The sequence below is a fragment of the Pezoporus wallicus genome, unplaced genomic scaffold (assembly GCF_028554395.1).
Source record: "Pezoporus wallicus isolate ANWC-B61680 ecotype Strahan unplaced genomic scaffold, APGP_CSIRO_Pwel_v1 scaffold_6885, whole genome shotgun sequence".
NCBI classification, from domain to species: domain Eukaryota; kingdom Metazoa; phylum Chordata; class Aves; order Psittaciformes; family Psittacidae; genus Pezoporus; species Pezoporus wallicus.
Genome location: NW_026638858.1, coordinates 733,709 through 756,510, shown reverse-complemented (window position 1 = coordinate 756,510; position 22,802 = coordinate 733,709). Strand labels below are relative to the sequence as shown.

General features: G+C 49.0%; 2 protein-coding genes across 5 annotated transcripts in view; one reads left to right on the top strand and one right to left on the bottom strand.

The window, feature by feature from the left end:
• Positions 1-2,643, top strand: part of SLC22A18 (solute carrier family 22 member 18) — a 79,527-nt gene extending 76,884 nt beyond the window's left edge. For all 4 annotated transcript variants that reach the window (XM_057412837.1, XM_057412838.1, XM_057412835.1 and 1 more), the window contains one exon: positions 2,398-2,643. In XM_057412837.1, coding sequence (XP_057268820.1) covers positions 2,398-2,585 — 188 coding nt within the window. In that variant the 3' untranslated portion in view covers positions 2,586-2,643. The remainder of the gene's footprint in view (positions 1-2,397) is intronic.
• A 1,484-nt stretch (positions 2,644-4,127) lies between these two features.
• Positions 4,128-5,563, bottom strand: PHLDA2 (pleckstrin homology like domain family A member 2). Its single transcript, XM_057412846.1, has 2 exons — positions 5,057-5,563; positions 4,128-4,563 (listed from the first exon to the last, which is right to left on the bottom strand). Exon 1 carries the CDS (start codon positions 5,489-5,491, stop codon positions 5,093-5,095), a length of 399 nt encoding a protein of 132 aa, XP_057268829.1. The 5' UTR covers positions 5,492-5,563; the 3' UTR covers positions 4,128-4,563; positions 5,057-5,092.
• Between the last annotated feature and the right edge of the window lie 17,239 nt (positions 5,564-22,802).

Here is a 22,802-nt window from a genome sequence, read left to right as displayed (position 1 = left end):
CAGACTCCCCCACCCTCAGGGGAGGGAGGAAGCCCAGCAGAGCCTCCCTGCATGGTGGGGCCCATGTTTCATGATTTATTTGCACATCAGATGCAAAACCTTAGGGGGAGAGCTTGCAGCCAGGCACGGCTCAGCACACTGAAACCCCCAGCTTTGCTTGGGCTTTGCTGGTTCGAAGGTGGCTACTGGTAGAGATGACCTAATCCTTAAATTAGGCCCTGTGACTGCCCCGCAGGCATGTGGCTGATCTGGGCCAGCACCATCATCTAAGCGTGGCAACAGGATGTGAGCTGGAAAGGAGGGTGAGCCAGGGCGCCCAGCATAGCAGAGGGTGGGAGGAGGGACGGAGCCACCCGGCTTCAGGAGCTGCCAGCACCCAACCCTGAAACCTTCGGGAGGAGAGGGCTGGGGCAGGAGGGGAGGATGGGCTCCCAGCCGGTATGAGTCATGCCAGGTATGGGAAAAGGGGAGGAAAAAGCTGGGGAGAAAGAAAAAGGGGCACGGAAGGTGCAGAAAGTGGGATAGTCATGAAAAAGAAGGTGAGCATGTGCATTGGCAGAGCTGTACAAAACACAGGAACTTTTCTGCTGACGTGGTGACTTGTCCCAGTTAAAGGTCTTGCCTTAAATGGGATCCATAACACCTGCAGCTTTGCAACAGAGCTAGGGCCACGCTGCAGAGCTGAGATTTACAATGTCCCAAAGCTCGAGGGCATCTGACACGAGGGATCTAATTTAAGCCCATTAAACAGAAATTATCTTTCTCAGCAACATGTTGGAGAAGTCCAGAGGGAGGGCCCAACCTTTTAAGAAGACAGATTTCTGCTCCAGAAAAAAAAAAAAAATGGAAAGGGGAAAAAAGACTCCTCAATCATAAGAGCCAGTTTGGCAATCGTATGTAGTAATTAGTTTAATTCAGATAGCTAGAGGGGGAAAAATAATTGCAAAACCTGCCCAGAAAGTTTGGTGGTTGTGGGATGGTTCCCATTGGCAAAGGGTCAAGGCGAGGTCCCACCCATTGCCTTTGTGTTCCCATGCGCGGGAGGAGCGCTCTGCAGCGCTTCCCGGGAGATTTCCCTCTCCGCGCAGCTACGCCCTTGGCTCAGGCTCATTGCACAAATATTTTAAGCATGCTGATAAAAGCCCAGCAGTCGCTGGCCGGTACTACACGAGCACCTGGCTGCCTTTTCTCTCTCAGAGCTGGTGATCATTTCCCTGTGGCTACCCACATTAAATATCACACTTGACTCCACATCTTCTCACACGCAGGACAGCATCCTCCTCATCCTTCCCAGATGCTGCTGGCCTTGTGTGGCAGCAAAGCCTCAATGCATATCTTGGTGGAAAACTGATGCTAACAGTCTAAATAATTGTACTGATATTAAAAAAATATAATTGCAAACATAGTTTCAGAGCAGGGCACAAGTTTCTTGCATATGCTGCCAACTTGCCCTTCCTCCTGGTGCTGGGGACTAATGGTTTTCTGGCTGGTTGGGTATTTTCTGCTCCCCTGACTGTGATAGGTGTCCTGCATGAAGACTGCATGGCGAAGACCACACTAAGTGTGTGGGGGCCAGTTTTGCGTTCCATGGAATGACCTGGCCATCTGTCTGTGTGTGGAAAAAAACCTTCCTTTGGCAAACTAGAGGTGCTTCCCCATCAACTGGGTTCCTGTTAAGGATGCAAATGGAGAGCTGCAAGAAGGGGGAACCAGACCAGCCAGACGAAGGGCTCGCATTTCCATCCAAATGGAAATATCCGTTCTTTTTGCAAAGGTGGGGGGAGGAGGAGTATTTCAAGGGGGGTTCAGTCTTTATCTGTGGTTTTATTTATTTATTCTTAAATACCTAGTTAGACCTAAGCTTCTCACAACTGCTAAGCCCTCAAGAGCTGTTCTGTCTTACACTAGAGAATAACTGGCAATAGCAGCTTGGGCAGAACAGGGCGCTCTAGGGTATTAGGCTACTGGAAGAATCTGTGTGATTTGCTTGGAAGTCTCAACCACAACCCTAGAAATTACCTGTCCATCCCTAAACCTATGCAGTAGTTACCAGTCCTGCTGGGTGCAAGGTTCAAAAGCATCTTCTGGAGCTAAAGACATCCTTGGGTCCTGGTGAAGGCAGCAGTAAGTACTGGCTTGCCTTTTGGGCAGTGTTACAGTTGTCTGGAATGCTCAGTAAGGAGCTGACCTGGCTCATGGTGGAAACTAGTCCCCATGCCTCCTGGAATCCTTAGCCTTAACAAACCCAATTGGACCTCTGTAAATTAATGTAAGATTCGCTACTACTGCAGGAGAGCACCATCAGGGATGAAGGGGATCCTGCACGCTCTTCTCCACTTCTCCATCCCAAGACTTGCTCTCACCCTAACATCTGTGTGTCTCTGCCATCTCTCCTAGGTACCATGCTTGGGATTTGTGCCTCAGTGCAACCCTTGACCAGGACAGTGGGCCCAACCATCGGTGGAGTTTTATACAAACATTTTGGCGTCTCCTCCTTTGGCTATTTACAGCTAATTGTTAATATAGGTTTATTTGTTTACCTCTTGAAGAGTAATATCCCACTGGCAGAGATGAAAAACCAATAACACAATTGCAGAAAAGTAACTCCCTTTTTCCACAGAAATAAAGATGTCTTGAGTTTTATTTTTGATTCCACATACCTGGAATAAACCCACTTGAACAATACCTTCATTTACATCAGCATTTGCTTTTAGAGTAAGGGACAGATGGGTTTGAGAAGGCCTTAAAGCCATGCTGGAGTAACTGGTAGCCATGGGACCTTGGGAGCTATCAGGTTCCTCCCTCAGTGGCCATCATTGCAGTCAATAGCTCTAGATCCTAAGCTGTTGTCAGTCAGCGTTCCTGCTTGGATTCACAGAAACTAAGGGGATTAGGAGCCAGTGCTTCTGCTCTGGTTTGGCCTTCTATTTCACCCCCTGCAATGGTACCAAGGAAAGTCAGGAGTAAAATACATCTCCATTTGAGTGTCATTTTGCTGCATTAAATGCACATCTGGCATTCTAGTGCTAGAGGGGATCAAGGCCAAAGGTTTTCAAATGCTGTGGGCAATGATTTGCTACATCCACAGCTCAATCATGTGCAACCCTGCCTCTGCAGGAGCCCAGCAGGGTATGCAAGGAGATGCAAAGCCCTGATGGAGCATGCTACAGTGCCAGTCTCTCTGCTGCTTCCAGAAACAGAAGCCAACCCTCCTTCTAGGTTTTTTTTCCTTGTTACCTATACTGAGTCTCCTTTGCTCTTACTACAGGCTGTTTGTAATTACAGACTTTGCAACTTCCTCCAGTACAAAGTCTCCTGCAAGAATTCACTGATCTTGGGAGGGGGAAATTACCTGACTGAGACTACCAAATTTGGAGCATTAGCAGCAAGTACTTTGCCTGCTAAGCTTGTAGTCCTTACTGCAAGAGCAGAGTCGTGTGCTGCAGTGTTACTCCCAGAGCCTCACAAGATAAAACTTCAGTGCTTTTATCCAGAAAATTAGCTGCTTTTTTTCTCTTTTTTTTTTTTTCCCTCCAAGCTTCTTGGTCCAGGTGCTATAGGAAAAAAAAGACCATCACCTCCATTCTTCCCACTCATCCTGTAGAAATTTAACTCAATATAAAGACTGAAGAGGTAGAGAAAGAGGACAGAGCAAGGCATTCAGCTTGCTTTGCTGCTAAGCTAAGGAATCCCATAGATTGTCAGCAGTGTTATTCCAAAATAAAGAATCCAGTTTCCTGCCTTAGCACAGCACTAAGCTACAGGGGCCAGGGGAAGGACAGAGGGCATTAGGAAAGAGCAGCATTTTACTGTTGCAGGGAGTTCTTGCACCTTCTCTAGCCACCATTACCCAATTATATGGGAAAGCACTTCAAAAGGAGCACTTACCCAAGCTGTGGTAAGCTTTCTTATTTCCACCACTGACCAGAATCGGACCTCAACACACTTTCTGTCCCTGCTCAAGGTTTTATGAGGTCAAACGCAAATGGGCTATCTGGGCTTTCTCCACCTCCCACTGCCCAGTCCAGGGCACCAAGAAGCTGAGCTTACCCACTCTTTTAAAGCCACTACACCACTGTCCACTCCACAAATAAATATACATCAACAAAAGTTACTACAGCCCAGAGTACAGTAATAAAAAGTGAACATTTCAAGTAATTTATTCAGAATGGACATATTAATGCAAAAGCAATATTAAGACCAGTAATTGCTGAAATACATTCTTCAAAATAAATACAAATATAGATACTACAAATAATTTAAATTGCGTTTAACACCATCAGTCACTGTTGACTCTTCCTCATGTCTCATAAATAGAAGATAATCGTTCACAAAGTCGTGCCACTTAAAACACGTGGACACTTTGCTAGAAGTCCTTTATGAAAGTCTTTGGTTTTTCTTTAAATGCATCTCGGGCAAAGCTCAGGGCTCTTTGCTCGGCAGCCTCAACAGGCTTGGAGAAAACCAAGCTGCTTCCAGCTCACTTCTTTGCTTTCCTTCATTGGTACCCTGTCCCATTTCAGTCCAAGACACTTGATCTGGTTTATCATCCAGTGGTATGCTCTAAAGGCAACAAGAGAAAGGTTAGTTAAACAGACAGGATAAAAAAAACAAAAAAACAAAAAAACAAAAAAAAACAAAGAAGAGGGGCTTTAAAGGAAGAGTAAGTGGTCAGCATTAACTTTTGCAGATACCGTATTTTTAGGTAATTCTGCCAGGAAAGCACTGCCAGCTGCCATTTCTTACTCCCCACCATCCCCATAGCCGTACTTCTCAGTGCCCCGCATGAGGCCAGCTCCCACCAGAAATTCCCAGCAATGCATCGGGAGTGGGATGTGAGCAAGCCCCGCAGCCAGGCAGCACGGCCCGGTTTCGGAGTGCGGCAGGGCACCTCCGCGGGTCTGCGGCAGCTCCGGCTCGAAGATGAGGTGAGCGGTGCGGGCTGAATGAAGTCCCCACGGCCGGAGCAGGTGTGTGAAGGGGATGGGGCAACAATTAAAAGTAATTTAACAAATAAATCAAACGAGGAGAGCGGCAGCACCGCGCTGGGGCTCACCTCGGGGCCGGGCCGGCCGGGGCGGGCGGCGGCGGCTCAGGGCGCCCGGGCCAGCCGCCGTTCCTGGGCACCCGCCGCCTGCTCCATCTCCTGGCGGCTCTTGAAGTCCTGGATGGCCCGCTTGTTCTGGAAGTCGATGAGGGCCATGGTGATTGAGGCGTTCCAGCAGCTTTGGTCCGGGCACCGAAAGTCAATCTCCTTGCGGTCCTTAGTAACGATGGTGAAGTAGATGTACTTGCCCGTGCGCTCCACGCAGTCCACCTTGAGGATGGAGCCGAAGCCCAGCTCCTTGCCCTTGGCCCGCTTGTGTCCATCGGGGAAGAGGCTGAGGCTGTCCTTGGTTAGCACCACCAGCTTCTTCTTCCACAACTGGAAAAGGCTGTCGCTCCGCTTCTCCAGCTCGCCCTCGCGGATCACCTCGGCTTGCATCTTCATCCTCTCGCTCCGGTGGCTCAGGCTCCTCTCCGGCTCCTGCTGCAGCTCCGGCTCAAGCGGCGATGACCAAGCCTCGCCGCGACGGGAACAATTTATTGCAATGAATCAGCGCCGGGCGCCTTCCGGTGCCTCCCCCAGGGAGCCCGGCTCACCGCCCCCTGGCCGCCCCGCCTCCCACCCCCCCCCCTCCCCCGCCGCCCTGCCCGCCTGCCGGAGACTGTCGGCTGGGGAAGCGGGGGTCCCCGGGACCGAAGGGGAGGGCGCTGAGTGCCCTGGCTCTGCCCTCCTCCGTTTCCTCTGCCCAGCAGGGATAGAGCCAGTGTGACCTGATGCACCCCCATCTTGCCCCTCTAACATTCCCTGCCGCTTCTCAGGTCCACTCTGGGTTACATGAGGCTCCCAAAACTTGTGGTCCTGGACCTGGGCATCTCTGCCCCATTGGGCCTGCACTGGCACCATCTTTACCTGGCGCTAAGGGGTCCATGCCCCACATGTGGTGGGCCAGTGCCACCTCCCATGGTCATTTGACTTAAGCCAGTCATGCCAAGAGGCTCAGCCAGGACCTGGCCAAGCTTACCAACTTCATTTGAGGCCCTGCATCCAGACAGCTCTGACCTTCCATCACCACCATCATCAGCCTTCCCTGAGTCCTTTCCTTGGGGCACCCCACTTCTCCAGTTTGCATTAACACTGCTCCCCCTTACCTTTTTTGTTTTCCCTTGCAATCACTGGGTTTATCCCATCTTCTTTTCCCCAGCTCACTCCCTCCTCCCAGAAAGACACCACAGTTCATTATGGTCTGGCTAGTGCCCAGTAGCATGGGGAAGTCAGTAAAGGCTGTGATGGTAGGAGGTGATATTTAAGAAGCATGTGCAAGCCTGAAGCCTCTTCCTCTTGTACACCATTCATTTTGTCACCCTTTTACAATAGTTGACACAAGGCTGATCCAGCTTCCGAACCACTGCCTTGATGCTGCTGCTGAGGGCAGGGCTGCCCTGAATGAACTTACTCATGCTGTTTCTAAAGCAGTATTTGCTCAGCTACGCACTTTGTGCAGCATCACCCTTTGGACTTTGAGCCCTATTCACCTCCATCATTTTTCTTGAATGACCAACACTGCTATAGGTGTTTGCAAGCCAAACACCAGAGGTGAGCTTACAAAGCGAGGCCTGGCCCCTTTGAAGAGCTTGGCAGTGTTACCAGGGACTTCAGCAGGATCAGAAACTCATTCCCGGGGACAAATCAGAGCTAGAGCCAAACTCGTTTCCGCTGCAAATCACTCAGCAGCTGGAGCATACGGCTGTGCTTTGATAACTCACAGCAGAGTGCACATATGTGGGGAGGGCCAGAACAAAGGGGGAGCTGAGCAATGCTCCCAGGATTGACAAATGAGGTGGGAATGGTTTGGCTGAGCTTCTCAGGGTGGGATGGGCTGGGATCACTCTGGGAAGACCATGCTGGCCATCACTGCTCTGGGGTGAGGGAGCGGCTGCAGACTATATATGTAGCACAGGAAGAGCTGCAGGCTTTTCCTTAAAAGTCAGCACTGTAGTTCACTTTTTAGTGTGGTTTAAGCTTGTTTCAGGGAAGAGAACTAACCAGATTGACTTAGAATTAGGCTGCACATCTCCATTTTCTGGACAATATTATGATCTGCCTTGTAAAACAAGTCCCTGCCCAAAAGGTGCCACAAGAATAAGGGAGTAGGAGCCGGCCAAGGGCAGAGATGGATCGTACACAGAAATCAGATGATATTTTTAATTGGTCTCCAAAATACAACAAGGAATAGTCTTTGTGCACAGGAAATGGGACACCACTTCAAAAAGAGCAAAAAAAAAAACAAGGCAGCAAGTCAGGAGCATAGAAGGAACATCTGGAGGAAGGCTCCCGGTGTGGAAAGGCTGCAGGACTTGGCATGTTTGCACACACCTTGCTTCAAAAGGTCCAGTAAAAAAACCTGAATTTGCTTTTAAATGAAACTCCCATCTGTGGATGCAGGGTCAGCAGCCCACTTTGGTCTCTGTCTTTCTGCTTTTGCTTTCATCTGAGTGATTTTTCTTATGCATTTATCCATCATTTTCAAAAATTCAAAGCCTCCCGCAGTTGTCACCGCAGTCACCTTGTCTTAGCACCACTCCAAAACGGCTAGAAAAATAAAAGTTTATTAGGAAAAAAACCCATGAAAAAATTGCTCACACTGTAGAAAAAGGTAGGTTCTTGCAGAACTGGGACACTGGCTTCCAATGTATGCCCCCTGTAGGAAAGCTCCACTTTTTTTACATAGCACGGGCTTGTTAAGTGGACAAACCACATGAAAGAAAAATTCAATGTGTTGAAATACTATCATTTTAGGTCTCTAGCATTGCAACAACGCAAAAATTCCATAAAGTAGGCTTTAAAGCCTATTTACCAGAGAGGAAGTCACAGTGACTCTAACTGAACCCAAAGTGGTATCATGGGCAGTCTCCTATGGGAACATGTCTTGGGAAAGACTGGAGCGCTTCAAGGAGCTTGTGCAATTTGAGCTGGGAAACATGTGGCAATTACTTACAAGTAGCACAGCCCCAGTCCTAGTGGATGCCGTGGTAGCTGGTTGCTACTGTTACAAGTATACAGCAATAGCTTTGCTTGGAAAAAGGAAAAAATATGGCTGATGCTTTATTTTTTAAATGATAAGGGTTGATAACTTAGGTGAGGAGCTGACAGCAGAGTGCTAATTTCATCTCCAATGCACCTGGGGAGAGGGATAAGCGATGCAGTGCAGCCCTGCACCATATCCTGACATGGAAGCTTGGGACAATCATGGGCCAAGTGTCACTGGGTGGTCTGAGTGTAGGTAGTGAATGGCAGTTAAGGGCCATGACCCAGCTTTAGCTAATAGGAGCTCTGGGTGATTGCAGTTCAGGTGACTGCTGCTGTCTCTGCCCAGGCTGGGGCTAGTGGCTCAGAGAAACCTGTTGCTGCCTTTAGTTCAGCTTTAGTTCGGTTTACCTGTGTTACCAGCTTAGCAGCAAGAGCAAGTGATGTTTTTAACTTGAAATACCCACATCACCATGCCTGTGGTGGCACTAAAAAAGGTCAGTCAGCACCAGCCCTTCATTACCTACCAAATACAGGTTTGCAGGAATTTGAAAATTTAGGAATTTTTCTCTCTTCTTAGAAAGGGAGTGGAGGAGAAATGACGCAATGGGGAGTGTTAACTAGGGCGAGGATATAGGAAATACACTAACATTCATACACTGGACCCTCATCCCATGTGGCTGTCTCCCCCTTCCCACACTCCTCAGGGATGCTGGTACCACACTCTGCTTCCCCCCAAAGCAATTTCTGTTCAAGTAAGGGCATTTTTAAAAGTCTGTGTGGCAATCTGGCATGTTAGAGGGACTCATCCCTCTCCCAGGTGAAGGGAATAACGTTAGGGTCACTGTGGGGGGGATGCTTGTATTTGTGTGTGTTGTGTACAGGGATTCTTTTATGGGTGTGGGATGAGGTGGCCACACACAACCTTGATAGACGGGCTGGTGGTGCCAGCTTTTGTAGGCTGGGTCACTGGCTCTGCCATGGCACATGCCTCTTCAATGCGTGCCTACTCCAGAGAAGGATTTGATCATCATTTCAGAGTCTGAGCCGTCATCTAGATTGCTGCTGGCAACATCGGGTTGCCTTAGCTACGTGAGTCATGGTAACACAGCACAGCAGCCACACACGTGCTGCCAGGAGGAGCCGTTGGTCTGACTGAGGTCAAGGCTGCAGATGGGTTGGGCTCACACAAAGGAAACATGGAAAAAAAAGGTGTTTGGGCGATTCACCTCCTCTGCAGCATTCCCCACATGCCATCAGCAGGAACTGCTAGCGTTCCTACAGGATTTGGCAGTACATTTAGCCTGCCCAGGTCTCTGGCTGGCCGCAGCATTGCGTCTTCCTCTGAAAAGATGTCGGAGATCATGCTGCAGCTATCAGCCATTGTAGGGTACCAACATTCCTGCTGTCACCATGGTTTTATTCCCATTGTTGCTCTCTAACCCCAGAGATGTGCATCTTCTCTCTCAGGGGTCTGTCCCGGGAGAGAGACCCTTAATTTCGCTGGCATTATACTGGCATGTTCGGTAGCAGAGAAAAGTGGATGCTCAAGGCCATGGAACTTCTTTTATTGTATTGACTTAAATATGACATTTGTGAAGAAAAATCTGGTTTACAGGATTGGCATTGTAATCCTGCCATCTGAAGTTGGTTTGTAACAGAAACATATGCTTTTACATTGTAAATTGTTGGCCTCTAAGTTTATATGAGGGTATTGCTGTATCCATAGGCATGTATAGCTAGAGCTCAGCGTAGTGACCACTGGGTCTCCTGGAAAATCCGTTCTGAAAATCCACCTAAATAGCCATAAATGTGTGGGTTGCTACTGTGGAAAGGTTATGAGGAGCAGTGTTTTATTCACACTTTTCATATTTTTTTTTCATTTTCAGACTCCTTAAAAAGTTGGGGTTTTTTTTTTTTTTTTCTATTAGACTACTTTAGAATATCTCTGGGAACTTTTTGGTTCTAGTTCCTTATTATTCTCCTCTTTCAGAAATGTCCTGGGAGGAACTTGTGCCACTGGGTCACCCCAAAAGCTATGGTCAAGTGGTGGGTGCCAGTCCCCCTGCAGGCAGGACCTCCTGCAGGGATGTGGACCACATCAGTGGGAGCTGCCCAAGATGGAGCCACCCTGTAGAGGGGCTCAGTCTCGCTTTGGGGGTGTTCTGATCTTTCCATGAGCACAAAGGGAGCTCAGGTAATCACTCGAAGATGGCTAAATTCAGGTGGAGAAGCCCTTCTCGTAGGCATAGTTCACTTAGAACTGTCAAAGCCAGGGAGATGAAGGCCACCAAGGTTGTTTGTTTGATGATTACAGCAAATGAAACACAGCAAGGCTGGAGCTTTTGGGTTAATTTAAACAAGGGAAGCAGAGGAAGCATCTTTGCTCTGTCTGTGAGAATTTTTACTGTAGCATACGTAAGCCGTGCATTAATCAGCAATATCACGTAGCACTGCTTTCTCAATTTACTAATATTTATCTGACTAAGGCTCTTTTTTTCCTAAGCAGCTTGAAATGTCTCATCCCACTGACTCAGTGTGTTACCATTACATGTTGTAAACTGCTGAAGACAGTCATGGAGCAGATGTGAGGGGCTGGGGAAAAAAAGATGTAATTTCCAGTAAGCCAGTCCTTGGTTGTGCTCTGAAGGACACAGCCAAATAAGGGTGGGTGTGTGCCAGCTCAAGCCTGCCTAGGAGGGCTTCAGGCACTTCAGTTCAATACTGGGATTAAAAACTGGAGAGGGGGAGCCTGTCCTCTGTCTCTCTCCAGCAGCTTGGGCATGACCATGCGTGTCGTATGTTCCCCACTCTTGGACACTGCATAGCGGCTTAGTCTGGTTACCAAAAAAATAAACCACCACCAACAAAAAGAAGAGACTTGTGTAATCTGGTCTGGTCCTTCACCTAATACATGTATTTTTGAGCCTCTTGACCCAATTTCAAGCCCATATGGCAGGATTACAACAGGTGGAAATTTGCTAAAAGGTCCGTGTGTAGCTAGGCACAGTTCCCCGCTCAGAAGTCTTGGAGACACCCAGATGTATCCTTACAGGGGCAAGGAGGGTATTGACCCAACAAACTGGGTTTGATTCAGGGCTCCTGTCTGAATGCTGGCAGACCTGCATATAGCCTGTTCTCAGGATCACCTTCACAAAACATCTTGCTGAGCATCACAGGAGGAACCACGAATGCCTTGAGACTTATGTCAGCGGGGAGAAGAAAGCCCTACCTTGTGGCTGCTGTGGGACACATGGTGACTCAGTACTTCCCTCTCAATAAGATTTCTGCTGGGAGCATGGGAAAACCAGCAGCTTGCCAAGTGCTACCCTGAATTATGTGGTTATTTACTGGTCCCTTTGAACACCATCAACATTTTTTCACGTCTAATGACCTCAGGACATGGCTTAGGCTACAGCTGATGATTTAAAATGATTGGACATTCCCCCTCCAAAGTGCTCAATTTCCCAAACCAAGTCTGTTGGGATAAATATTTGGGATTTTTATTTTGCAGCAGCAATAATAAATGCCTGAGACCTCAGCCCGGACTGATGCTGATGCGCTCTTTGCATGTGAAGTCTCCGGTGATTACAACTCATGCCATTCAGCCTGACATCACCTGCCTGTTACCGGCCAGCCTTTTATTACTGTGATGTGCTACAGCAATAACATTTACCAGAGATTATGGAGGGCCAGGCCTTGTAGTAATATGATGACACCACACATCAAAATTAAGGTCACCGCTCCAGATAACCTGCCCTTTTGAAATCTGTGCAGATCAGTGAAGTGGCTTTTAACCAACTTTTTCCTACTTTCATCTATGAGGGGGCAAACAGGACATACAAAGCAGGATATCCTGCATCACAATCAGGTGCATCACTGGATTGTGCTGCCTGGCGTCAGCATGGTACGTGTCCTGGTGTTCCGTCCTGGCTGTTCTGTAGGCAGATGATTGAGCTCTCTCCTTGGCACATCCTACTGCTTTTTGCCTTGCTTTATTTTTGAATTCACAGTGCGTAACTTTACGAGTAAACACTGAAAGGCGTTGCAGGACCACCTAACCACAACATCAGCAAACTTGAGGGAGCTGGGGGAGAAGATGAGGTCATAGTGCTGTCCAGACTTGGAATGTTTCCTGTCTCTGGGTGGGCTGGAGAGCTGTCACAAACAAAACCCTTCAGGGCATCATTCCCAGCAGTGGCCAGGGCCAGGTTGTGGGGAGGAGCTGGAGGAGGAAGAACATCCTTTCCCTCCTGGACAGCTGGCACGCATGGCAGGACATGTGGCAGCATTGATGTCATGTTTCACATCACCATCCTTTGGCCACCAGATTTTCTTTCTGAAGCTGGAACACTGCATCATACAGGTGTGGAGGGAAGAAGTTTTTGGTGCCAGCTGTCCTCTCCCAAGGCCTTCCACCTCCTTGTCAGTGTTCCCACTTCTGTGACCTTTGTTTGCTACCATTACCCTGCTGCTCCCCACTATAAACCCACACCGCAGCCAGCAGGACCTGAGGATGCCACATTGCCTTGCAGGCAGTGCCTGGAAGGCTGGGTGGAAACGGGTGTCTGATAAGGTGGATTAAAAACTAGAACTAGCCTCCATGCATCAGCTTCAGGTACTCCAATGAAATCTCAAAACCATGAAAGAGAAAAAGAAAAACTCCTAGAACTATGGGATCAAAAGGAGAAGGGGAATCAGCAGTGTGTATTTTCCAGTTTTGATTTACTTTCCCACATCTAACTTGTCACTGACTTATTTCCCCACTCCAATCACCAAATAAAGGGGCATGAGTTCAATATGGAGTTGAACTCATCAAGTGAGTGAGTTCAACAGCCATGAGCTGTAGAATTTGGTGTGTATAAACTCTAGGTGCCACCCAATCTGTGCCTGTCCTTTGCCTTTTGAGTCATACAGCGGGGGATAGCGGCAGCCCACTTGCTCTGCAGTGCCTGAGTTAATGTTTGCTTATGGGACTAGCATGTAAGAGCCAAACTTTCTTTTTCTCCTGCCGGTTACTCAGCCTGCCTCATGTTCAGTCACCCAGCCCCACCTCAGCAAACATTTGCAATAAGTAGCTCAGGGCATGTCCCAGCCCTGGGTCCTGGGGCCGAGCCCAGCTGTGGTGCCGTAAGGCGGAATGGGCTGAGGGCTGGGGCTGGGGCAAGCAGCCAGTGCCAGTGATGCCGTTATTCTCTTCCTGACAGTCCCTGTGCTGTTTGGCTGAACCAGGAGGTGGGAAAGGGAAATCCTAGTCATAAGAAGCTGAGGATCTGTTTTTTTCTGCCCTGTTAAAGAAGCCACAGTTTGGTGGCGGGGAGAAATGGGTTTGCAGAAATCTCTGTGTGTTTTGTGAAGAGAGCAAAAGCCCACACTTTGGAGATGGGCATGAGCCTACTGGCCCAATGGCCTGGTGGCCTAGGGGCAGCCAGTGCCGCTGGACGCACCAGTGATGGCATCCTTTAAGAGTGGAAAAAAAGATGAAGTGAGAAAGTTTGTGATAAAGCAGGGAGGCAGTCAAGGGGAGGAAATGAGGGCACCTGGCACATAACCTCGGCCAGGCTCAGCTCCCCAGGGACAAGCCAAAAATAGACCTCCCTAGAACCAGGGCAGGCAGAGCACAGGTTAAAATCCCTGTGCAATGAGCAGGGAGAGGAAGCAGCCATGAACATGCACATGGGATCGGGGGACAGAGATGTACTGCTTGGCGGAGGCTATTCCACAACTCTACTGGGGGCAGCTTTGTCCCCCTTTCCTGGGGGTTTCTCTGGGAAACTGACACCCACACTTTCCCCTTCCACCAGCTCAGTGAGACTCCAGGCCAGTGCCTGGTACAGCTGTGGGAGGAGCTGAAAACACAGGAATGCTCCTAATGCTGTATAAGCCTCTAAGCTACTAGCTTAAAATACAGAAACCCCCTTATCGTGACGTAATTGCTGAGTGCTCGTTGGGCCGAATGTCATAAAAGAGTAGCTATGAACTGGTGTCCTTTTGAAGAGGGATCCCTTATGCGAGCAAAGACAGTTAACACTGACTGGCATTTACCTCCCTGGCATGGGTTTATCTGACCTTTTCTAGAAGTGTTGTAGCCAGAAGGGTTGGTACAGCAGGAATAAAACACTCTCAATTCCTTGCTTCCTCAATCTATATATTGACTATTGGATATTCAAAGTACTGAATCCTGCTGGCCAGACAGCCTTGGGAGCCAGGAAATAACCTCCAAATGGAGCAAAATGAGTTAAATGCCTTGGCAGGCGGCCGGGATGACTAAGTCATTCTTCCAGTCTTACTGGGGCAGGAGTCAAAGTCACAGGGCTGGACTCATTCCCCATAACTGGAAACCCTCAGCCAGAACTGCAAGATCTGGGATTACAGCAAAAGCTGTGGTGGGCTTCAAGCAGCCAGAAGGGCCATGGGCAGGGCAGCTTCAGAAGGCAGATGCACATCTGTGAGTGTGTGTGCTTTGTAAAAATGAAACCAATAAACAGAAATAGCAAATTACTCACTTGGCCAAAATAGTAGGAAATGAGGCTGGAGTTTCCAACACAGACACTGTCAGCCCAGTTTTTCTGCGAAGGTCTTCCTAAGGCCTCTTTGGGCTCACACAGCACCTCTCCATCCTTGACTTGTATTATAAGACCCTGAAATACAAAGCTACGTGAAAGCAAGATAAATGCTTGATCTTGATGAGTCCATCTGCTTTCTTCTTTCTCCTCTTCTGGCTATGGGGGAGGGATGCTGCTGTCTCTGTTATTTGCCTGACCATTGCCAGGATCACTCATTCCTTTCCTTTCCCTTCCAGAAGGGGCTTATCTGTAGCCACTCCAGCAATGCCTGACAACAGCCAAGCACCCTGCAGAGAGCCCTTGCAGATCCTTCACCACCCACCACTTATTTAACTGCCATATTGGTGCCACTTGGCTCTCAGCACCACCAAACCCCATCATCATCATCGTCATCATCACCATAAACTGCTGGGAAATGGGCAAGGGAAGAAGAAAACTGGGGTTTTGCCCCTGGCACAACCCAGGCCAGTCCCCTGGGCAGACATCTCCCCGGCACTGGTATTTTGGCTCCCTCTGAGCACATTTCTTTGCTGCACTCTGAGCGTGCAGCTTGGCCTCTCCCTGTGGCTGATAAGAGAAGGAGCTTGACCTTTATCTTTGTTGACTCATGGCTGCTCCTGCTTCACTTGCTGTCAAGGGCCAGTTGCCTCCTCCATGAGAAAGCTCATAAGTGTTGAGCTGGGGCAGGAGGAACACAACCACACCTGCATACAGAAATCCCCTTTAGCTGCAATCATTCAAACACTCACCACCCTGTGGTGCCTCACTTGCTGCCTCTGCCTGTTCCTCTCACAGCGTAAAGGAAAGGCTGTAGTGGTAGTGTCCCGGGACAGTTTGCTTTACCCTGTTCAGAACTGAATGGTGATTGCATTAGCATGATTATTAATTAAAAATAAAGATCCTCTATTATTTATAATAAAGGTCATTGCCAGGCAATGAAGGTGTTGGGTGGCCCAAGTCACTGCATCTTTCCCAATCCCCAAAAGGCATCTCTGGGTGTCCACACTGCCCCCAATTCAGGAAGGGGAACACCTGGACACGCCACCCAGCCGTGTGGCTCTGGGGACTTTGGGCATTTTCCAGCTGAGGGAAGGGAGATCTCCTGATTGGGAAGGGATGGACTGGGAGCACCCCTGGTGGGAGGATGCTCAGGAACACTCCCAAATGGGAGGTGTGGGGTGCTGTGTTGCCATAGAGCAGAAAGACCCTCCCAGTGATTCTGTGCCCACACTGTCACCACAGTGGGTAGCAGAGTGAGATATTATATTTCACCCAAGGTTTCTCATAGCCATGTGTTCTCCCAAAAGCCATTTATTTCTGTGCACACACAGGCTGTAGATGCTCAGAGACCAGCACTGTCACATGGGGTACCAAGGCAGGAGCCCAGGACTCCCTTGCTTACCCTTGGCTACACCAGCACACTGGTGGTGATGAGGATAAGGAAGGGGCTGCCCCGAGAGAAGAGCAGATGCTCAGCACTGCTGACACACAGCACTCTGCTCCCCAGCCTGCAATGCAGGAGAGTGGTTTTATTTCCATTCTCCACAAGAAGTTGCTGCGAGTTATCTTGAATTGTAAATTATTTCACATCCAACAGCAATGAAAGAAAGGGAAAAAGGTCTGATCTTGTGAGAAAGCTGGCAACTGGGATGGGGACACTGTTGTCCCTGCAGGACTGCATTTCTCTAGGAGAACAACAGGTTGTGGGTCCCTGCAAAGGAGTTCCCTCTGCAAAGACAGGCTGTGATCAACAATTGCTTCAGGTGTCCAGGTTGATGAGCTTTTGTTGAGCATCTGGGACTCCGGGGGCAAAAGGGGTGGGAAGGCAGGGAGGAGACAAGTGTTTGTGTGGGGCTGTCAGGGAACCTGGATTGGGATCCCAGCCCCAACTTTCAAAGGGAGGAGGCCGCTGGCTTGGCACTGACTGATGGACACGTCCCAGCTCTTGCATGTAGCTTCCATGTGCGCATTTAAAAAAGCAGGTTTCACTTCCCTTTGGTGAAAGGCAGCCTTGTTCTTCCATGTGGCAGCCAGGGTGACTCAGCCTGCCCACACAGCAGCCTGCCCTCCACATCCAGCCCCAGGTATGTTTGTCAAGCAGGTGAACCAATCATTGCACAGAAAGACCTTGGACCTTGACTTCTTTCCCTTTTTTGTCCCCTCCCCCCGCCCCCCCCCCCGAACTTCACTGCCTCAAGTGGCACCTGGCCAGGTGGCAGCCCTGTCTCCCTGCCTGCTCTATGGGGCAGTGAAGCGTGGGCCACCCAGCTGGGCAGCTTAGGGGTCACATGGGTGCCTGCCCCTGAAAGCCAAGGTAAGCCCAGCAGTGCTGGCCAGGGTGGAGGAAACGCTGTGGGCACAGCGCAGCCACAAAGCCACTGGGTGCTTTTCTTAATAATTCTTTTATCTCTGTCAGGAGGAAGTCATAAAGTGATTACATTTCATTGAAACACGAGGAGGAAGAACATCCCAGCACAGAGGACCAAGCTAGGGCCAAATCTCTGGCCCCCTGGCTGCCAGAGAGAGCAATAAAACATAAAGGCACTGTGGGACTAAGCCAGCAGTTCATCCCCAGTTATCACCATTTCCCAAGGGAGATTTCTACCACATGCCTCCGGTTTTCCCTCTCTGGTCACGCGTTAGGACAGACAGGCAACGTGGTGCCTACAGGAAAAGTGCACCCGTGGTCTGGGTGCATTAGTCCCACCTTGGTGCTCACCATGATGGTGTTTCTATCAGAGGACAGCTGCCCATTGCTTGGCATTAGTTAGAATAGAACAGAACTGAATAGGTTAAAATGACTTTTTGAGCTCCTAACTGTGGTTCCACTCTAGCTTCAAACACCTCTCCCGCCCCAGCAGCTCCTCCTCCTGCCAACAACCACCCAGTACTTTATCCAGGAGGCATTTCTGGCTGGTACTGTGTGGGACGGGCTTGGTTTGGCATCAGAGGTCTTTTGGGGGTTGGGTTTTTTTAAAGCTGTTCTCTGCCCCTTTGATGTGCTGGCTCCAACACCAAAAAATGCTGATTGTATCTTGCCTGGGGGTGCTGGAGCGGGATTTGAAATTGCCAACAGCATGGCCGGGAGGCAGACAGCTTCAATCTGTCACTCCGGAGCCCCCCACAAAGCCCTGCCAGCCCAGTGGGATGATGGGGGAGCCTCCCCCCAAACCCTACTACAAACCATGCACAAGGATCTCCTGTGGTGCCACAGTGTGTTACTCGAAGGGGGCTGGTCCCCCCCTCCCATGCATTGCCACCCCCTTTAATTAGAACTTGAAATCATGTAATTGCCTCTTCATTAAAGCCAATTAAAGCCCGGCTGACAAGGGAGGAGGCAGCACATTTTGCAATTTGCCACGGAGATGAGAAAGCACACACTGCAATTACAGTGTCTGTTTGCTTTGCCTTCATCCAATGTCTTCATCAGGGCTGGCTTTGAAATCAGACCCGGGTGAAACGGTGCTGGCGGGCTCCTCGAGCACAGCAAGCCCAGCGTATTGATGGGGCTGGGTGCTGGAGAGGCTGCTGCATGCCATGGTGGGAAACGGAGACCAGGCTGCCTCCTCTTCCTCCTTCTTCTGTCCTGCACCTGAAGGCAGGGCCAAGCGCAGAGGAGAGATGCTCAAGGATGGAGAACAAGACTGGGGGCAGCGCTCCCCATGCTGGCCAAAGAGGTCTCGCACCAGGGGCTAACTGGGCTGGAGCTGGGACAGCTACTGCAGCTCTGCCTCTTGGCCTCCCTCTCTCAGGGAAGCTTCAAAGCTGGTGGTTGCTCTTTGCCAGGGCTAGGAGCACCCACACAGGCAGTCCCACACTTGTTTGGCTCTGGGAACCACACTGACTTCACTCTGCAAGGTGGGGGTGCATGTTCAGAGTAAGTGACTTTTGTTGTCCCTAGCCATAAAAGTAATGAGAGGTCAGGGGTTCAGTCTGAAACGAACCAGGGCATTTGCAGCCTCTTCGGCCTCACTGTGGGAAACAGATTGAAATTCCTGGTTCCTAGAAGGCACAGGATGAAGCTGGGGATGGCAGGAGGGAGGGCTCTATCCCCTCTTCTCCTTGGCCAGGAGATCCCAACACAAACCAAGCCATTTCCATAACCGCACGAACTTCCAGCCAAAGAAGCTCTACCAAGTCCTCAAGCACAGAGTTGAATACGCATGAAGTGTTCCTGCATGAGATGCTGGCTCAGTGATTTACCCTCTTGCTGCTCAGCTTTGAAACTCCTGAGCAAGCAGCCCTAACTAAGGCTTTGTTTCACACACCGCACTTGCCTATGTTTCGACCTGAGTTGTGCTTATTAACCTCTTTTTCTTATTTTTTTTTTTTAATAATAACAGTCCAGTGTTCTTTGTAGGTGATCTCTACCTTCAAAGATCTCCTTTTTGATCTTTTCATAGTCTAAGCAACAATTCATCCTATATAAATCTCAGATTGAAAGTACATTATTTGTTTTTCCCTGCTTTTTTGAAGCAGTAAGAGATGAAACAGCTTAGGGGAATATCAGCAGCAGTTATATCTTAATTGGTTTTTCTCTGCATCAAAACACCTTGAACTGTTCACTTGTGTGCAGGAGCTCTACATGACCTTTACGGCAAGCGTTGTAACTCCCCTAACAAGTTATATCCCATTGCCAACTTCAGGAGCTTGCTTTGGTAGTAGCTCCAATAATAATTTTGTTCCCAACCCTCCTTCTCTCGCTGTCTTTCTGTCCAGGTAAATTAAAGAGTTTGAAATGTGCCTTAAGTCAGGAGCATGAAGAGGAAGAAGGAAGATTAGATAATTGGGTGAAATAAAAAATAATATTCGAAAAGCAAAAAAAGTCCCAAACCCTTCCTAAGTGTGCCCTTACCACCGCTGGGGAGGTATTAATGCTAAAGCACTGGGACAAGTTCCTCCTTTACCCCTAAAAGGTGGCTGAACATGGACTCAAAAACTGCCAAAGTGAATTTGCTTTGTGAAAAGATCAGTTTAACAGCTCACAAGGAATATTTGCACAGTGCCAAGATTTCCATCAGTGATAGCCCAGTGCCCCCTCTTTTCCAGCATAGAATCATAGAATAATTAGGGTTGGAAAGGACCTTAAGATCATCTAGTTCCAACCCCCCTGCTATGGGCAGGGACACCTTACACTAAATCATATTACCCAAGGCCTCGTCCAACCTGGTCTTGAACACTGCCAGGGATGGAGCATTCACAACCTCCCTGGACAACCCATTCCAGTGCCTCACCACCCTAACAGGAAAGAATTTCCTTCTTATATCCAATCTGAACTTTCCCTGTTTAAGTTTTAACCTGTTACCCCTTGTCCTATCACTACAGTCCCTAATGAAGAATCCCCCTTCAGCATCCCTATAGGCCCCCTTCAGATACTGGAAGGCTGCTATGAGGTCTCCACGCAGCCTTCTCTTCTCCAGGCTGAACAGCCCCAACTTCCTCAGCCTGTCTTCATACGGGAGGTGCTCCAGTCCCCTGATCATCCTCGTGGCCCTTCTCTGGACTTGTTCCAACAGTTCCATGTCCTTTTTATATTGAGGACACCAGAACTACACACAATACTCCAGGTGAGGTCTCACAAGAGCAGAGCAGAGGGGCAGGATCACCTCCTTCAACCTGCTGGTCATGCTCCTTTTGATGCAGCCCAGGATACGGTTGGCTTTCTGGGCTGCAGGCGCACACTGCCAGCTCATGTTCATTTTCTCATCGACCAACACCCCCAAATCCTTCTCTGCAGGGCTGCTCTGAATCTCTTCTCTGCCCAACCTGTAGCTGTGCCTGGGATTGCTCTGACCCAGGTGTAGGACCTTGCACTTGGCATGGTTAAACTTCATAAGGTTGGCATCAGCCCACCTCACAAGCATGTCAAGGTCCCTCTGGATGGCATTCCTTCCCTCCAGGGTATCAACCAAACCACACAACTTGGTGTCATCCGCAAACTTGCTGAGGGCGCACTCAATCCCATTGTCCATGTCAGCGACAAAGATGTTAAACAAGACCAGTCCCAACACCGATCCCTGAGGGACACCACTTGTTACTGGTCTCCAGCCAGACACTGAGCCATTGACCACAACTCTGTGTGCGGCCATCCAGCCAGTTCTTTATCCACTGAGTGGTCCACCCATCAAATTGATGTCTCTCCAATTTAGAGACAAGGATGTCATGGGGGACAGTGTCAAACGCTTTACACAAGTCCAGGTAGATGACATCAACTGCTCTACCCCTGTCCATCAGTTCTGTAGCCCCATCACAGAAGGCCACCAAATTGGTCAGGCAGGATTTCCCCTTAGTGAAGCCATGCTGGCTGTCACCAAGCACCTTGTTGTTTTTCATGTGCCTTAGCATGCCTTCCAGGAGAATCTGCTCCAAGATTTTGCCAGGCACAGAGGTGAGACTGACTGGTCTGTAGTTCCCCGGGTCATCCATTTTCCCCTTCTTGAAAATGGGGGTTATATTTCCCTTTTCCCAGTCGTTGGGAACTTCACCTGACTGCCATGATTTTTCAAATATGATGGCCAGTGGCTTCGCAACTTCATTCACCAGCTCCTTCAGGACCCACGAATGGATTTCATCAGGTCCCATGGACTTGTGTACGTTCAGTTTTTTAAGATGGTCTCGAACCAGTTCCTCTCCTACAGTGGGCCCAAGGTCTTCATTCTCACAGTCCCTGCATCTGCCTTCCAAGACTTGGGTGGTGCAGTCAGAGCCTTTGCCAGTGAAGACCGAGGCAAAGAAGTCATTCAGAACCTCAGCCTTCTCCAAATCCTGTGTAGCCAGTTCTCCCGAGAGCTTCCTGAGGGGGCCTACATTCTTCCTAGTCTGTTTTTTATTTGCTATGTACTTGTAGAATCCCTTCCTGTTATCTTTAATACCTCTAGCTAAGTTTAATTCTAACTGGGCCTTAGCTTTCCTAACCTAATCCCTAGCTTCGAGGACAACATCCCATGCTATTTAGTTTCTGCCCAAAGTAGTAGAAAATTATTATATTCCCCCCTTAGGGTCATGTTGTGTAATTAGTACATTCCTTTCCTTATTACCATTTCCCTTCTCTTCAGCTCATTTCTTAAGCTAGGATGGGTCTGGTACAGGTTACGTTTACCTTGCAGATATGGGGGCAAGCACCGAGGCAGGGGCAAGGCAACAAGAGGTCACTGCATCACTGACAATGGCTCTTTCGGAAAGGGGAATTTGGTAGAAGGGGCTTTTGGCAGCACAGGACTGTTACTAGGAAGGTTTGTACAAGCCAGGGAGCTGCGGAGAGCTACACAGGCACTTGGAGCAGGTGCTTGCTGGGTTGTATTAACCTGGTTTGGCATTCCCACAAAGTGTCCGAATTCGCACGGTAAAAACTGGAGGCAAGGCAGCTTGTGCAAGAGGAGTGCACTGCTGGGTGGAGCGTGTGTTTTTTCTTGTGTAATGGTGAGGTGAACAAGCAGAGAGGGAAGCCGGTCTGGAAACAAAGGCTGGCACTTCGCGGGCAGCTCAGCTTCATTCACATAATGCTTCATTAACAGCACACAGGCTTGGATTTTTGTTGTTTCCATTTTTTCTCTCTTTTTTTCTTGGACACTTGTCAAACTGGAGTGACTTACAGCGTTTACTGTTTGGGCTTCCTGGCCCGCAAGAGGCTGGAGGTATTTAGGACAGCAATATGAGCATATGGAAAAAAATATCTCTACCTGCCATTAGCGTGATGACTATAAACTGTTTGGGAAAGGGAGGATGAAGGCTCTTCCATGCACAGGCTACAGTGATAGATCTCTGCACAATGATTATAGTGAAAAACACGAGCAACAAAGGCAGAAAATGTGATGACTTCAGCTTCAGGGGAGAATTCCTGAGCAGATACTATATTGACACTAAATCAATGCCTCCCAGACTTTATTTGGGAAATAATAATGGTATTTATCTGTGGGAAGAGGCAGAGGATAAAGAAGCATAAATGCTTATTTGTTTAATACATTGCCATTTACAGCAATGTATCAAGAGGAGATTTGCAGGAGCCTGAAGTAAACTTCACGTTTTTTCCAAAAGTCATACCTTGGTAGACAAAAAAAGTCATGGGACCAGGCAAAGTTTAGCAATAGCAAGGCTTTGGGGCACATAATACATGCTCTATCAGCAGGGGAAGCAAGTCCCCTACCTGCCTGCATAATCCACTACTT